The sequence below is a fragment of the Hemibagrus wyckioides genome, linkage group LG21, assembly GCF_019097595.1.
Source record: "Hemibagrus wyckioides isolate EC202008001 linkage group LG21, SWU_Hwy_1.0, whole genome shotgun sequence".
Taxonomy (NCBI): domain Eukaryota; kingdom Metazoa; phylum Chordata; class Actinopteri; order Siluriformes; family Bagridae; genus Hemibagrus; species Hemibagrus wyckioides.
In genome coordinates, this window is record NC_080730.1 from 7231337 (window position 1) to 7249884 (window position 18548).

The following is an 18548-nucleotide window of genomic DNA, read 5'->3' on the forward strand; positions in this document are numbered from 1 at the left end:
ACCTTAAAGATGCCCTAAGACCTTAAGATTGTTAGATGGAATGCTAAGGATCCCTAAGACCTTAAGGATGCCAGATGAAGATAGAACCCTGAGACTTCACAGTTGCTAGATGAAACCTTAAGAATGATAGATGGAACAATAACATTGCTAAATGGAATCCTAAGACCTCACAATTACTAGACGGTATCTTAGGACTGCTAGATGAAGCCTAGAGTCCCTAAACTTTGCTAGATAGAATCCTAAGGATGCTTGATGGAACCCAAAGACCTTAAGATTGCTAGTTCGAACCTTAAAATTGCTAGATGGAACCTAAAGTATGCTAAATGGAACCATAAGATTGCCACATGGAACCCTAAGACCTTAATGATGCTAGATGGAACATTAAAACCCTAATATTCCTAGATGGAACTAAAACATTGCTAGATTTAGAGATCTTACGATTTCTAAATAGAACCTTAAGGATACCAGATCAGGTGTGGCTTCTGCGTGATTGGAATGAAAACCTGCACCACACCAGCTCTTTCTGGATAAGATCAGACATCTCAAATTTAGATATAACCAAAGAGAGCCAAATTTGGACTAGGTGGTTATTGTTCTATGAAGCAAAAACAAGAAAAAAGGGCATATAAAGAAAATCTATACTTTTACCTGCTGATTAGAGAAGGGTCTGTGCAGATTTATTTGACTAGCATGACATCTACTGCACTATGGTTAACATGAAAACGTAGATTTCAGACTCTGCAAAGTTGAGCTGAGTAGAGTTTATTCAGAAGCAGAGGACTCGAGCTGAGCCTGAAGGCCTCCGATGTCCTCAGAGTGCTCTGTGATTTAAAAAAAAAAAAGGCTTTATATCACATGATTACTCAATGTGAACACGGGTGTGGGTCATTAGTGGGCCACATGGCCATGGCTCTCCATGGATTCCCTTTGGCAGTCTGTCTTTGTCTTGTGATGCCTGCCACAGGTCATGCTGCGAATGCTATATAATGCCTGCTGTAATGTTATTAGCCTTTAGGGTATTTAAAGGCTGGGGAGTAGATGGAGCTGGAGTTTTTAGGGTTGCAGCACTAATGGAAGTGCAGATCTCCATTAGCTTAATTATTTCGGTCGCTTGTAAAAAGCTACCATTGGTGCATTCTTGATTCGAAGCACAAACGTTTAGATCGCTACACGAGAAAGGAAAATCCACACGTCTGTATTAAATCTGAGCTATCATCAGCTAGCAAATAGAGATTTCATTAGGAGGAAATGATCTCTTAGCCCACAAAATACTAACAATTTGTCTTTTGGCGTCCATCAATTAAAGAGCCTCATCTCAGAGATCCTTTTGTGTCGGTGCATCTGTGCTAAGGCGGAAACGCTGGACAGCCCTGATTGCCATCCAGATGTCCATTAGCTTAATCGAATAAGGAGCAGCAGACTGGTGGAGAACTTTTAGAGAGGGAAAAAAAAGCGCATGGGTGAGGAGGCAAGCCTGGCCAAACGACTCCGGTTACAAAATCCCAGGCTTCCTGCCTGTGCGGTAATGTCCTAATATTGTATCGTACTGACTCACCGGCTGCTTTAAACGTATCCGTAATAAATGGATCACGTATCGCATCGTCTTTACAGGGCGTCCCCGTTTCTGCGGATAACTGAACATAAATTTTACAATTGTTACGTACATGTAGTGATAACATCATCTAACATGGGTTTCGGAGACATCAGACACAGAAGCTTGATGCAGTCTGTATGTACAGGGAGAGTATTTTGAATATAGATAAAAGAACATACATACTATATTATTATAATATTTACAAATATATAAAATAATACAAAACCATGTGTTGCAGCCACATATTTTTAATTAATTTAAAATTAAATTTACAATAAAATTCAATTAAAATGCATCCCAAAAGATAAAATCAGATTTTTAAAAAAAAATTGGGATCAGAATATGTTCTTGTAATTTTCTAAATCAAAAATCAGATCGTCAGACACTGACTGTGGTTCTCTTGTGACCATCTGTGATATTGAGTATAAATTATATATAAATATATACAGATTATAAGAAGCTATATAAATGCAAGGCAGGTACTGTACAGGGGGTTTTTGAGCCTTCAGGGTGCACCATAATAATTACAATGTCACTGTGAGGTACATTTGCTGAAAAAGGCACATATGTACCAAAAAGGAGGTCATTCCTGAATATGATGAAAAGGAAAGAAACAAACAAAACAGAGGGCACTCTGCAATGTAGCGGAGAAGTTAGAGATGATGTACAATCTAAGCTGGACAGACTCATAGAAAAAGTATTACACGATTTATAATTTGTAAATTATACCAAATTATAAATAAATAGGCAAACTGAAATTGCTAAATAAATAAACACTTGTAAATAAACAAACAGATAGATAAATAAATGAACAAACAAAAACACTTATAAGTAAAAAAAAAAACAAATAAATAAATACTTTTTAGCAAGCAAAACCAAAAGGCCTTCATTATGTTTTTTGTTTATGATTACATATGTTGTTTTCATTACAGAAAAAAGAAAATTTGTTTTCTGTATTTAGAATTTTGTTGGAAAAGTGAAGTTCAGAAATAGAATAATGTTTTTGTACTGACTTAATAATACAGAAACTATAAAATAAACATCCAGCACTGAAAAAAGGGTGCCTATACTTCTGCACAATACACACTCTTCATAAATTCATAGAATTCTAATACAATTATTTACATATAAATAACTGTATATTGCATGGACTGTTTTTTTTTTGGTTTAGTGTTTCCTAATAGTGATGGTTATGAATAAAGGTGTTATAATCATTTAATATCAGAAGTTATTACAGTGATATTTGTACTGAATTGTTTTACAAATCTTCTAGCTACACTAATGTAATCTAAAGCTCAATATTTTAGTCACTTAATAAAATTAGTCTGAGTGCTGAATTGATTTGAAATGCAATTTTAATTATACCGCAAAAATACCTTTTACCATAATGTATAGCGCTCTATTAATCCCAGTAAATAATATTTGCTTCATGTTGCTGAACAAAACCGATTTTGTGTTGTCTAGTGGACTTTAGGCAGAAAGTAATTTTTATCTGGTCATTTTTGAGACCTGACATCTGCTATCCGCATCAACGTCTTTCAGTTACTTCGCCTTAACTCTGGCCGTCTCTCAGCACATATAGGAAACAGATGGCAAGTCATCGTCCTGGAGAATTTCACGAGGTATTTGCATTGTACAGAGTAACTGAGGAATTAGCACAACGGCCATGAAGACCCTAGCCGCTTAAAGCCACGGACAAAAATCAATAGGTGTTCTGAGGGTTAACGGGCAGACAGATGAGGCAGGAAAGGATGTCTGGCCAGCTGGGACGGAGGTAATCAGGGCCTTCTGGCTATCTCCCAAATCACTGTCCTCGGGGGGACGGAGGAAGAGAGCCTGCTCAGTCAGTGAAACATGGAACAACACAGAAGCACACAAACTGCTGAGTTAGCTCCACTGCCAGGTTCTGAGGTAACTAGCTAGGAAGAACATTAGCATCCGGCGACTCTGTAAACAAATTCTTCTAAAGGCTTGACGGTAGTGTAGACCTCACTAATTACTCACCAGAGTCTCTGACATGGATTTTTCTCGGTTGCTGAGCTGTAATGTCAGCGTGCTATTTACATCCAGTTGAGTGTACACTACTTAATAACGATTAAAGCCGGAGCGCTAGACGGACAGACTTCACATCAGCATACTTCATTAGCTTGTCATTTTTGTGACAACACACACAGAGACTCAAAACGGTAAGCAGCTAATCAGTGGACATGACGCTGTTCTTCCTAGAGGACGAGGGGAGACATTTACTAATGAGGCCAGGCCATCCGGCATGTCAGGCTACTCCATCAAGCACACACACACACAAACAAAAAGTGCAGTAAATCACAATTAAGGTGACGTGGTCTAACAAGTCTCCCAACCAAGCACCATTAAATCCCAACAACTAATAATGACATGATTTTACCAAAAGATTACAAAATAATTATCATGCTGTGGCCATGGTTTGCTTCTTAGCTTCAAGAATAAATAAAATAAATAAGGTATGGTTAATATATAGGATAATAAATAGGATGGTTAAACTGATACAAATGAGCGCCTCAATGAACAAAATGAAGCAAGGATTAATAGTTAAGGAAAAAAACACTACAGAGTAAGTTGTAGGAAATTAATCAGAAAATAGTATGGAATTATTTTCCCATAACAGCACATGCCAAATGTTTTATTCCTTTCATTATTCTTCTTACCACAACTGTTTTCTGAAGCTAAGATTTATTTATTTATTTTTTACATTTATTTTATTTATTTCATTTTTTTTACATTCATTTTATTATTCATTTATCACTATCATTTATTTTTTCCTTCTTTCATTTAAGTTTTTTTATTTATTTATTTATTTTTATTTTTTTTTTTTTTTTTTTTCATTTTATGTCATGGAACATCCACAAAATAAGTTAGTCCCTGTTATTCCCCAAACAACAAAACAGCTTTACAATTTTTATACAGAAAAGTTTATACAATCGTTGTACAGTCATTCTTTCACCAGCCGTTTTTTTCCTCTCTCTTGATGTTAAATAAGAATTAATTTTGTTTATTTACTGTTTATTATTTGCTGTCAGGAAATGGAGACTCCACCCCCCCCCCAAAAAATAAAAAAAATAAAATGTATTTGTTTTTATAAATAAATAAGTAAATAATAAATAAATAAATAAATAAATAAATTTTTTATGTTCGAATATTTACACTTTTTTTTCGGTTCTGAACGATTACATGTTTTTGAATTTTCAGCAGTTACATGTTGTTGTATTTTAATGTTCACTGGTGGTCCAGAGTCAGGACTCGACTCCCAGGCAGAGGACCAACCCAGTCATAGAGGGGTTAACTCTCAGTGCCGGTCCCAAGCCTGGATAAAATGGGAGGGTTGCGTCAGGAAGGGCACCCGGTGTAAAATGCTGTGGTGACCCCGTACAGGGAGCAGTCGAAGGACAGCAACATGAATTTTGAAGGATTACACGTACAAAATCTGCTCTTACGGAGCATCTGAGGTACAAATCCCGATAAAAGTAAGTTGTTACTATGGAATCGTTAAAATTACAGAATTAGCAAATTATATAAACCTGTGACTTATTTATTAGGAAAATTGATGTCAAATAATAAGAATATACATAGCCTCTTGGATAAAAAAGCTGATAAACATAATATTAGTAGCTGACAGAATCCCAGTAAACAAACTTTCTGCACAAACCATTACATTGTTCAAGAAAATGTCAGTACATGGGCAATATTATAAAATGAGTTTTATGCATATGGTGCAATATGAAGAGAGTCATAACATATGCATGTAATAAAAAATAAAACTATAAAACTCAATATAAGATTTTTTTTTAATGTCATGCTCAGACTTAAATCTCTCCCGTTAACTTGTGTTAAAAAGGCACAGCGTCGCCATGAAAGCGACTCTTTTAGCACATGACTCAAAAGAGTTTCAATCAAAGCCGTAGCCTAAGCCTCATAAAATAATTTCCATGAATGATGCCCCCTCCGCTCCCCCTTTTAGAAGAATTGGATTATCTGGCGTGATTGATTTCCAGGGTATTGTGCAGCTCCTTTGTTTAGAATGTAAATAAATCAGAGGGTCACCTTCAGTTAATTAGCTTTGGTTTGGCGTCGCTCGGCCTGAAAACGCGTCCCATTGTACTCGGATGTCAGCAAACAAGAGCTCAGAACCTGTATGTGTACACTGCTGTAAGACTATTAGGAGTGGTGTTCTTAGAGATGTAGTTTTAAAAAAATATATATAAATAAGCAAGCGAAGCGAATACAGGGGAAGCGAACGGACCTCGGAGCAAATCAGCTTTCAATTTAGCGTGTAATGTAGCTTATGTTATGTTATAGACTGGTTAATGTTAATCGGCCAGCGTAAATACTAGAATTACACGAGTGAAAGATTTTGCATATAAAATCTAACAAGCCTCAGTGGATGAAGTAACCTTTCATCTCTCTGTTCAAGCCCAGGTTTGTGATAATAAGCATTGATTGTCATATCCATTCGTTCTGTTAAATGAGCCTGTCTGTCAGAATATGACCCGTAATTCAGGGACTTGTCAGTAAGAGGCTCGGACTGAAGGCTAAAATTAACCTGCGCTATATATTCTGTCCGGAAGTATGAAATTACATTATAGATTATGGCAGATTTCAAATGACCTTTGATGTCCGTACTTATCTGTGATAAGAAATCTAGTTCGGTAATTAACACTGCCGATTGTGATTTGTAATAGAACAGGCTGGATATCTGATACAAAAAGAAGGAACTGTAATTTGTTTCAATTGGATATACATATCATGAATTTTATAGATTATATAGATTTGTTTTATGTTCATGTTCATGAACACTTGTATCTGTGCAAGGGAGACTTTATGTATTCTTCCCTGATGACGTCTCTGACCATGAAGCATGTTTGGGTATCAGCAAAGTCATCGGTGACATTTCAGCTATGGGCTGTGACGTTCTCTTGGGTTAGCGTCTTCATTTCAGTGCTGTATAAACTACCATCAAATCTTTTTGTGGAAATCGTTAAAACTCTTAAAACGATGTATTAATTGAGCCTCCAAGCTGCACAAAAATATACTTAAGGTTGAAATTTCAATCCCTGACAATGCCACAGCAGGAGGGATACAATTACTCTTTCACCTGTCAATCAGGTTATCATGACATTCATTTACATTTCTGCCATTTGGCAGACCATGCATTTACATTTCCTGCATCCAGAGTGACTTACATTTTATCTCATTTTACACAACTGGGCAATTAAGGGTTAAGGGCCTTGCTCAAGGACCTGGGATTCGAACACACAACCTTCTGATCAAGAGTCTAACGCCTTAACCACTGAGCTACCACATTCCCCTTGAACCAATCATGGGCATCTGTGAGGTTATGGATGTCGAAGAGGGCTGATGTCATGGAGGCAGCATGTTGTATGATTGATAAAGGGTAGGAATTGGCAAGTTACTAAATTTGGGAGAAATTAGGTTTTTTAAAAGGTGTAAACATAATTTTATGTATACAAATATAATAAAATTGTAATATAATTGTGCCATCACACATGCTAACTAATGGCATGGCAGTTGTCACTGAAAAGCCAATGGCTCAGTGTGTTGCCCTGTAATCTAGCATGTGCAGTAATTAACCCCATGCCAGCCTTTGTGTTAATCCTTAATTATTCAGTCAGACCTTCCGTCTTACTTGCCCACTTTTCTTCCAGCACACCCGCCAGGTCAAAGGTCAGGGCTTTTACAGAGTGTCTTTGCGGTTAGATCAAGAACCTCATGTTGTCTGTAGACCGCATTAGACTTTAAGGCGAAGAGAAGCTGAAAGAAAAGCTGAGAATCTGATCGCATTTTTCCACAACACAGCCGCATTTATTGAAGTTTATAAGTTCTGGGTTCCTGCAGATCAATCTTATTGTTGAGAGGAACTGAGAGGAACATTTCACCCAATATTATATTCCATACTTACTTGTGAAAAATAATCCTTTTTGAACAGGGAACACTCGAAATAAAAATCTAATTGGAACTATTTATAGACTTTCTAGAAACACGACAAATCAAAACCAGGAAATGAATGTTTTTATTGGAAACATTTTTTAGCAGGCTTGAATCTCTGTGGCAGGCAATAAAGGAAAATGTGATTCGAGGGTCAAGTGTACTTCTTAACCGTCATTGGAAAGTGATCCTAAATACTGGAGCAAATAAAGATTTCATAGGACTTGACCTTAAATGCTTTACCAAATAGCATCCATTCTGAGCAACCTTCATATCACTGAAATGGTAAAACTTGTGCCAGGGTGATGAACAACTACAACACAGTGCGGTCTGAAGTAATGAGCTGGGATTACAGCTAGCTTCTTTTTTTTATTTGTGAAGCAGGCTTTTAGGAATCTCTCTGAATCCCACTGACTCCACTGGGCTGTCTGAAGTGCCCACAATCCCCTCCCTCCTACCCCCTCTCATGTCCAGCTGTCCAGGCAGGAACAGCTGAGGAGATTCCCTGAGATCAGAGGCATGCTCCCAAACATCTACACTCAAACAAGTGACTAAACCCTAACACAACATTCAATATAACTATCCTGTTTTATCATTTGTTGTCAAGTCTCCTCCTTCAGTCCAATGAGCCTTAAAACCCAAGCTGAAGTTGTGAATGAAACTGATATTTCAGACATTGATGATAGCACCTGGCAGGAAAGCTCGTGGCTATATGGTGTTGTTTTGACCTGCAGTGCTTGGTATTCACAGTAATTCATAAGCTGTGGGTGGCACACGTTGTTGTTTTAGCAACACACTCCATAGGGTCCAAGTGTCAAGTCCCTAAACCAAGCCACACATTCATCACTGGACAGCACTCCCCAGCTGAGATGTCTTAACCCCCACCTTCTTGGAAAGGCAGGACGTGGAATAATGAAAGCTCAAATATCCAGGCTTTGCTTCAATCCGAAATGTGTTGCTGTGAAATTATTTTATGTATTTGGGTCAGTTTGTGACAAGCCGGTCTGTGTTTGCTTAACAAGAGCTGGATTTTTTTCCCCCCACTAATCTCCATGCACTGCAGGAGCTTTTGAATATGCGTGGCCATTTCTATCGAGCAGCATTCATTTAACCCAAGCTGTAATGGCTTGTTGTGATATTAGGTGGGCTAAAATGTAATATCTAGCCATAGCTTTGCAATAAAACTATTAGGGCTGAGCAGTGTGTTAAATCACAAGGTCCCTGGCTTCATGCCGTGTGTCCTTTGAATACCAAATATAAAAAAACCCAAAAAGTTGTAACTCTGTAGCTCAAAGAAAACAAAACTTATGGCTTTGCTATCTATTATTTTGTGTAATTTGTACTTTAATTAGACAATGTGTGCTTCGGTCTGTGTAGATTTAGGTCTCTTTCAATCTTTCCTTCACGAGACAGCAAATTTTCCACCTTTTAATTACATCTGCGACTGTATTTCACATGCAGTCACAAGCTGAAAAATATTTACCTCACTTAACATGAAATCTAGGAGATGTTTCACTCTGATATAGTCACTTGATAGATTGTATGAATCTAGAAAGAAAGCCCTGGTTTTGCATCTTTGCACCATATTTGGTATAGTTCTTAAATTTTTTGTGCAGATTTCACACAAACTAATCAAACATTGTTTAATGCAGATGATAAATATTGAACCTTCTGTTGATGCCTAATAGCCCACTAATTTAAAGAAAATCCCAAGTTTAAGTTACAGACTTCCGATCTAAAAAATTGGCTTCGGTCAATGTAGCAAATTCCAATCTTAGGGTAAAAACACAAACAATAAGCTCCTTTTTGCTTTTCTCCTCTTTTCAATCTCCACTTTATTTACAATTCCATCATCCTGGCTTTCAAGCCACGCCAGGGCAGGAGTCAGAAAAGGCAAACAAGAATAGAAGGCGGGGAGATTTTTCTTTCTCTCTCTCTCTCTATCTATCATTTCCTATATTCACCAAATGGTGACCTTCTCAATAGCTGATGTGCAAGAAGCCAGTAAAGAGGCTGAGCTGAGAGAAATAAGATCTCCGAGCAGAAGAGTGGAAATGGAAGAGTTTTCTACAGGGCATGCCAAACCCAGTACCAGGGTTGAGGAAGGATAATAACTGCACTGCCTTTGTGCAAAATCTAATTAAATAAAAAAAAGAAAGGAAAAGGAAAAAAAATTACCAGTTCCATGTTATTGCCTCTACTCATTAAATACCTACTCAGCCCTCGTAGTCCCAGCCTTGCTAGATCGCTGAACAAATTTAATTCAGTGCCTGCTCTCAGCTGGAGCTTCCCTCTCTAAATGAGAAAAAATGGAGACAAGATGGGAGCACTGGGAGTCGGGGCATGAGAAGAACCACTGGGACATTGATACAGAGATTTGGATTCCTGACACATCAGAATGAACTCTGTAACGGAAATAGCCTAAAGGACAGATACTTCAGAAATACTGATAATATTGGTAGTGTTTAGAATCCTGCTGCCATCGAATTACTATCCATTTGTGTATTTAAAAGGTAGACTTTATAGAGAAGTCATTTCAAAGCTTAGCATGAACTCATTCGCTAATTACCCTACAAACCAAGCCATGCATTACTCTAAAGCTCCACAAATTGGGGATTAAATATGGAGAGGTATGAGCAGAACATTGTGTACCTTTAACATTTTTTTTTTTTACTCCTGCCCTCTTTAATCCAGACCCAAGCTGATTGAGACACAAATTGCACACGGTCACTTGTGGCACAATTTCTAAGCCTGGAGGCTGAATCTTAATTTCTGTCACATCAGAATCTTAATTTAGAGAGCTCCTGTTGAAGATTTGTTAAAAAATTTTGATAAGAAAAAACTTCTGAAAAAGATACTGAAATAATTAAGTGTGATGTTCTGATATAGTGCAGGTTTAGACTTGATTTCACTGACACTATGTACAGTATAAACACTCACTGGCCACTTTAATATGAACATCTGCACCATTCAGTCAAGCCAATCATGCGGCTATAGTGCAACGCACAAAATCATGAAGATACATAGGTCATTTTTCCAGCCTTTAACTGTCCTGTTTTTCGGACAGACAGAAGTGGACCGTGTCTTGTAGTTTTCTGCTGTTGTAGCTGATCTGCCTTAGGGTTCTTGTGAGTGCTGCTTTTCTGTTTGTGGTTATTTAAGTGGCCATTCCTCCTCTGTCCTTTCTCATAAAACAAGACATTTCTGTGTTCAGCTCAGTGGAAGTCTTTATCTTTTCACACCATTTTATATAGACTATATACTTTATTGTGCTTTTGCATGAAGCTGCTAGTTGATCAGCAGTTTCTGAAATCACTCAAACCAGTGCATTATTTTATTAATGCGCACCTGTGGAGGTGTTCCTAATAAACTGGTAGGTAATAAGAGAGCCTTTTCCGTTAAGCCTGAACACACTTTACGAAGGCAGTGTAGACGGTCAGTACAGATTTCCAGCATGAGTGCAGCTCCAACAAAGAAGATGATTTGCATAGTTGCGTCTGCTGAGGCAAATTTGCGCACTTTTCTTTTTGTTCTGATTTAAAACCTGAGAACTTCTGAATGAATTTATATAGTAAGTCTTACTACTGCTAAAAACCAAAGATCAGTTATAATTATCAAATATCAGTTAAATTATATTGCATTTATATAAATCATTTTATTATATTATTAAAAATATTTTTATCAGCAGCTCTACTAAAGGAGTCAAATAAGATATGCAGATATACACACTATGATTTTAGACTATATACAGATGTATAATACTAAAAATACTTCATGTAATCACAGACTCTGTTAGTATGGGGTTTTTTTTAAATAAAATATCAAGAAATAAAATCAGTTCTTGGTAGGGGAGTCTTTTTTTTTGTGTGTGACTCTACTGTATAACAGAAACAGGAGCTTACAGGAATGCTTCCAGTCAAGGTCAATCCAGTCACAGAGGATCAATACCAAGGAAACATGACACGACCCAAGATCCCCCCCCCTCCCCCTTCTCCTTCTTCTAGATGACATTAGAATGGTATCATCCTATCACTTCCGGCCAGTCTCGTCTATTCCCCGAACGCAGTGAAAGTCGAGTGCTGACATTCAAATGTTCTGCGGTGTCCAACATCATTTGACTAATCCGCAGGCCTCGTCTCAGTCACAACAGCCACTCCGAATGGATGCGAAAGGCACGCTGTAATAATTAAAAACCTGGATTTTGACTTAATGAGACTGACCCCAGATCTCGATTTATGTGGCCGGTATGCCAGGACATCGTGAGTTATGCCAAGATTCGTCAACTCGCTCAAGACTGATTCGCTCTCCGCAAGAGGTATCGATTTTGCTTCCTGTCTGATTTGCGCTCTTGATTAAGTAAGTCTGTAAAACAGTAGGGGGATGTTTATGTTCTTTGATCAGCCTTCAGTCTGATCTGACATGACTTGAGAGCGCACTCGGTATGTGCGTGTGCGGACTGAATTGTTCCTGAGCATCCAAATCGAGAGGACCGATTTGTAGAACGCCCCAGCAGAGCACATTTGTTTAGCACTCAAATCCATTTTGTCCTTCCAACAGCTTATTTGTTTGTGTGTGTGTGTGGGGGAGAGAGAGACAGTCATCCCGAGACTATGTGATTGAGTTTGCACTTGGCATTGGGTGTCTGCGGCCTGGTCTACAGGAACATTGGCAATTTTGAAAATGCTGTTTTTATGGTTTGGCTACATTAGATATTCAAAAGTTTCACAATGAAAACGACAGAAAACACCATGCTGGGCATGCACGCAGCTTTATATCATTTCCACCATATTCATTTATTTAGACAATTTGAACATCAGTTACGCTCTCCTGCACATCACAGTGTCCTTTGTACTCAATTTATAGCATCCCAATAGAGCTGCATCCCAAATGACTCACCACACACTAAGCATTTACACTATTGACTATTTACCTCACCGTCTACTGGATGAATTTTAGAATGGGAGTATCATCTCAAATGAAGCACTAACGTTTAAACTAAGTGGAAGTATAAGCCGTTTCCCAGTTGAGATCAAATGACGTCAAACGCATGTAATGTGATGCTGCAGTTTTAGCAGAATAGAGTTCGAATTTGCCACTGTTGGGCCCTTCAGCAAGGCCCTTAACCCTCTCTGCTCCAGGGGCACTGTATCATGGCTGACCCTGCGCTCTGACTCCAACCTCCAAGGCTGCGATATGCGAAGAAAGAATTTCACTGTGCAGTAATGTATACGTGACAAATAGAGGCTATTTCTAAAGACATTTGCATATCTACCAGAGTGTTGTCGGCCATCTTGAAAGTTTTTTTCACCTGGTAGCTCCGCCCCTTTTCTGCTACGTGAGCAAAGCTGCAAGCGTTAAGTCAATGAAGTGTTCAACATTTCATCCACATTATGTGAAGTGCATGTCTTCTTGTAGGAATTTTTAGTGTGAATGCAAATACTCCTCACCTACAGGTACCTACGACACCTACATCTACATGCCAAACTGGTGTCCATTTCATGTTGTATACAAACCTTTTTAGAGGTCTTTTAGAGTGAAGGATTGGATTGATGAAAAATTTCTGAAAGTTAATGCACCAAACAGAGTTTGTAATTAGTCGCACTGCACATATCCACACTCCTTTTTTCTGCTGCCTTCAAATGCATATGTAATAAAGGGAGAACTCGCTTTACTTGAATTGCTAATTTACAAGACCCCAAAAAGTTTATTCAGGCTGAATGTGGCCTATATGTGAAACTTGGTATATGAATGAGGCTTTATGCATTTTAATCATTATACAGCAAATTAGCAGTAAAAAAAAATATATCATAATACCCAAATCAGATCATTATTACTGTGTAAAACAGTTTATTCAATCATCGTTTTATCAAAATCACTACATAATCATCATATTACCAAGCAGTTTATTTCTGTGTCTTAGCAGTGTTTTACCAGTTCCTAGCACAAAGCATTGTTTTTCCTCCCATCCATCTATTCATCTATCCATCTGCCCTCTGCTTGTTTCTCTTCTCTGAGTCACTTTCCGGCTCCTCTCATAAATCTCCACTGGACGTGACATCCTCGAGTGTCCGAGGTCGGCGGTGTCATTTGACTGTCACTCCCACTCCATAGCTCGTTTCATCCTGCTATGTTTCCTCCGAGTCGGTCATATGCACTCGGCGAGGAAGAGAGTAAATATTGCCACAGCTCCGAAAAGCATCAAGCAATTCAGTTTCCCTATGAAGTTCAACCCATGATTCTCCACACCGGAGAAACCGGCGAGCCGCCTGAACTCCAAGAACCAGGAGCATCATCGTCATGATAATCCTGTTCAAAGCTTCAGACATGTAATGAATGTGTTTCATGGATGTGTAGCGATAACTTGGACTCGCCCGGTGGATGGTGGTGCATCTTCTGACCTTTTAAAGTGTTGCAGAAAGGATTATCAGTGGAGAAGAGATACGAGTTCTGCTTGAGAAATCTTAGGCCTTGTCTACATGACCAGATGAAGTCAGAGAAAACACTAAAATTTCGGTATTTATGTTTATGAGGACGCCCCGTTTTCCCTTGAAAGGGGAATATCACGTATCTAAAGAAATATGAAAAAATATCTGATTCTTAGTTGTTCAGCTTCTAAAATAGAAACACAGATCTGTTATATGCACTGTGGGAAGTTGTTGATAAGTTGGTGCACTTGTCATAAAAGAGTACTAGAAGAGAGGAAACAGAATCGGAATGTTTCATGCTTGTCACACTAGGATCAAACACACTATCTATACACACACACACACACACGGAGTTCACAGTTTCCAGAAAATAGACCTCAGTTTTACCCCTACAATTACAGTCAAAGTAATTACAGTGATCACACGCACACAAGGGAAGGGAGGGTGGGTGTTGGGAGGAACAAAGCTCTTTCTTTCCTTTTCTGTTTGCTTTGTCGATGCCTGGCAGAACGGCATTGCTTTCTATGTGCGTGTGTGCAAGTTTAGTTAACTCACTCAGTCGTCACCATTACATCACCACCGATCACAGCCGAAACAATCTGGCTGTCATACCGAAAAAGGTCATGTTTAAAGAAATCGGTTTAGATTAGTATAATGTGAACAAAAAAAAGGATGCAAAAGTAGATTTGATACTGTTTTATGTCCAAACTACATCATTTTATTTCATTCAGTCATCTAAAGTAAACCACTATATGATAGTGGATCTGGGAATACAAGCTGAGAAGCAGGAATACACCCTGGATGGTATTTTTGTTCATTACAAGGCACCCTTCACACACTTGTTAACACCTACAGGCTGTGTAGAGCTGACGATCCATCTACATGTGTGTTTTGGGAGGAGGAGGAAACCGGAGAACCTGGATGAAATCCACACAGGTAGCATGTGGAAGGTGCTTCCTAAGTTACATGCACTATTCTACACCATTCTATAGGATAAATACTGTGAGGAGTATTGTGTTTACTCTGAAAATCACAAAAAGAACAATGGAAACATTGGGAGCAATGGTAATTAGGGGTTGGTTGGTGGGATCAATGGTGTTCAGGGTCATTGAGAACAATGGTGTTCAGTGATAAGTCATTGCAAACGATGGTGTTCAGTGATTGGTTGATGGGAACGGTGATGTTTAGTTATTGGTCCTTGTGAACAGTGGTGATCAGTGATAGGTTGTTGGGAACGATGATGATCAGTGATTGGTTGTTAAGAATAGTGGTGATCAGTAGTTAGTCATTGGGAATAGTGGTGATCAGTGATTGGTTTGTTGTGAACAATGGTGATCATTGGTTATTAGGAACAATGGTATTTAGTGAACAATGGTGATCAGTCATTTTGTGTGCTAGACAACCACTAATGTTTGCTCTGAAGGCTCTTTTTTAATTAATCTAAATAGAGGATTTAAAAATTTGCTAAAGCTAATAACAAAATCATGACACTGGCAGCACTGTATATATATATATATATATATATGCTCTGGGTGTCTGCTAATAGATAATGATATTAAACACACAGCACTCTCTGCAATCTTTAGTCATCAAAATATACGAAACCTCAGCGGAGTAACAGTGCTGTGCTTTATGAGAATTTCTGCCCTATTTTTATGTGCTGTGTCAGTAAACATCAAATGTTCACAGCATCAATGGATTAGATCAGAGATACTGACTCAGTGACTCATCCCTGTGTAATTGTCAACATCTTTATAAAGCAGTTGTAAGACAGTTTGGATTTCACTAAAGCTATAGCAGTGAGGTAACACTCGCATTGTCACAGCAAGCACTGACAAGCCCAAAGCTGAAACTTAAGTCCAGAGGCCTGATTGTTAGCCGGAATGATGACCATCCTAATGCTCAGTCCTAGAGAGAGCCCATGAATCTGTCACATACGAGGGTCAGCTCTCTGAAACAGGAACCCAAGTGTGCATAGAAGTGCATGTATATGTGCGGCATGGTAACTACGTGAGGATTTTAACCCTGTCCAGCTCTGCATCTGAAAGCCATTCAATTATTCATTTCCGCTGTGATGAAGCACAGCGGCTTCTAATAGAAATTCCACCGCGCGTGCTGAAGGACGTCTGCGACAGATTCTTCTTGTTCGCGTCACCAAGTCACCGAAATTAATCCCGCCAACCCCTCCCTTGACTAGAGAAGAATCGGCTTGTCAAACATTGCAGTCTCTTCGCATCATGGCTGTCTGAACCCAGTGTCCTCTCATTGTGTTCGTGAGAAAAGAAAGAAGGCATCGTATAAAAATACTTAGAGAAACACACACCTGTTCGCCTTGCACCCCCCTTTAGAAGTCGAGATCTCTTGTAACAGTAGCATGGAGGAGGAATACACTATTGTGGGGGTTAAACTTGCCACATTACAGCGAGTGGCCTTGAGTGGCCAAGTGTGTTATGTGAGCTGTGCTTTGAGGAGGTTCACAGGCTGAACAAATAGTATAAATGTGCTGGGAAGAAGCATGCACCTGTGTTGTAGCTTAAAAACTGCCTCTTGAATTGTGTAGTATTTGGTGAATAGGGCTTTCAGATGTCTTTAAAAGTGCATTTAATTTTATTTTGGTGTGTCCATGTCACACTCCACACTGGGGATTAATAGCTCACCCAAGGATTTAAGAATTTGTAGTACTAGGGGCAATATATTAATAGAAAAGTTCACAAAAACGGTTATTTTTTTCCACGTAAATGTTTCTTCAAAGTAAATAGTGATATCAAACCCATTCCTTCTCTCTAAGATGCCCCAACATTAGATGGCTGTTTGTAATAAGAGGGTGTTATCTTTAACCATAAATAAAACTCGACTCAGTGTCCTTACTAATTTTATATCAGACTTATATAAGTGAAAAAATAGTGGTTACGGTGTCGGACTCCAACAACTCCACCAAGCTGCCACTGCTGGGCCCCTGAGCAAGAACCCTAGTCAGCTGTATAAAATGAGATAAATTGTAAGTAGGTCTTGATAGGGTGTGTGCCATAAATTTTAAAATAAATTCTTTTGTTCATACTAACTGAAAATATTGATTTCCATTATGCTGCCAGAATAGCTCACCAGTGTACTGGTTAAAACGGTTAATTAGTTCAGTATAAAGTTTCAATGTACCTCAGTCCATCATCCTACATACCACAGTCTGAGTCTCGTCCTCGGTCTCAGCAGAACACCGGAAAGTTCTTTCATTTCTGCCCTTGGTTCTTCTGTGTTTCTAAACAAAGAAACAGCACAGGAGCTTCATCAATTAGAGACACTGAAAGACATCCAGCCTGTTCTCTCTGGACAGAACTGTCTGGATATAATCACTGGGCGCTGTGTCTTAGTCTCGTCGTACAATCGTCCACTCGAAAACGTCTGTTTAATTGGTCTGTGAGACTTTGTTGAGAGGAAGAAAGAAACAGACGGTAGAAATAAGGGCTATACCCAAATGACTGAACATGTCTCCACGTCCAGGCACGACTGGTCGAGTGAGAGATTATTAACACCCCGTACCAGCGGATTCAGACAAGCCAGCCTCGTTAGCGATGGCGCTTCGTGAGAGACACGCTCATCTTTTCATTTCGGGTTCCGTCACAAATTGTGTCCTGAGAAAAAGTCTTTGGTCTCGCCTCTCCTTCAAATCGTCACTCGTATGGAAATGTGGTGACCCCATAACACACCTGCTATGACCAGTTAGCAAGCGGGAATGACAACTTTGCCACTAATTAACCTGTCTCTGCCACTAATAATAATAATGAGACTACTAATAATGATAATCTGTTGTCTTGACTACTTGTGAGTGAAACACAAGGTCATTTTTAAGGTGAATTTACTCACATTTTTAACCCTTTTTAGGAGTACACTGGTGTACCTCAACTTATGGGACATTTTCAATCAGTATAAACAATCAAATTATTTTATCACCAAAGTATGATATAAAATGAGTCAGGACTTTGTTGGCTTTCAGTGAGACATTTGTTTCTCCCTTTGTTAAATAACTGTACACAGAATTTTAGTGGTTGAAGATAACACCTTCAAGTTTTAGCTACTTATGAACAAGCACTTGGGGCATCTCAGAGATCAGTTTTTGGGAAATTTCTTCATATTAATTCATCAATTTCTTTCTTTATATAAGCATCTTATTAACTACTGTACCAAGGTGGAGTTTTACATGACAAAGATGTTCAATCCTAAACATGGATACAACCAAACAGGGACGAATTCCATATTTTAGCCTCTGGGAAAAAGAGTTAAGGTAGCAGGTGAACTTTGTTTCCAAATTTAGCCATCTTGAAATGTCTTACAGTGTAGCTTCAATAGGACATGTATCATAAGAAGTCAGGTAGCATTTAATAAATGGCAGTCAAATGAATCGTTCTTCATATAATAAAAGCTATTATATTCCTGAGGTTCAGTTCTAACGACGGGAAGGTCCCAGAAATCAACTAAATCTGTTTGTATATTGAATAATTTGTGATCTGCTTCGAGATTTTAATAGAGTGATGATTTGCTGTTTGGTGCAGTGGTGG

General features: G+C 38.6%; 1 protein-coding gene across 6 annotated transcripts in view; it reads left to right on the forward strand.

The window, feature by feature from the left end:
• Nucleotides 1–18548, forward strand: part of pcbp4 (poly(rC) binding protein 4) — a 94347-nt gene that overhangs the window by 21642 nt on the left and 54157 nt on the right. The window contains exon 1 of one of the 6 annotated variants that reach the window (XM_058373485.1): nucleotides 11746–11888. The exons of 1 other annotated variant lie outside the window; for it this stretch is intronic. In XM_058373485.1, coding sequence (XP_058229468.1) covers nucleotides 11820–11888 — 69 coding nt within the window. In that variant the 5' untranslated portion in view covers nucleotides 11746–11819. Of the gene's footprint in view, nucleotides 1–11745; nucleotides 11889–18548 lie in introns of those variants that run through there. 4 more of the 6 variants (XM_058373480.1, XM_058373481.1, XM_058373483.1 and 1 more) reach the window with 4 other exon arrangements.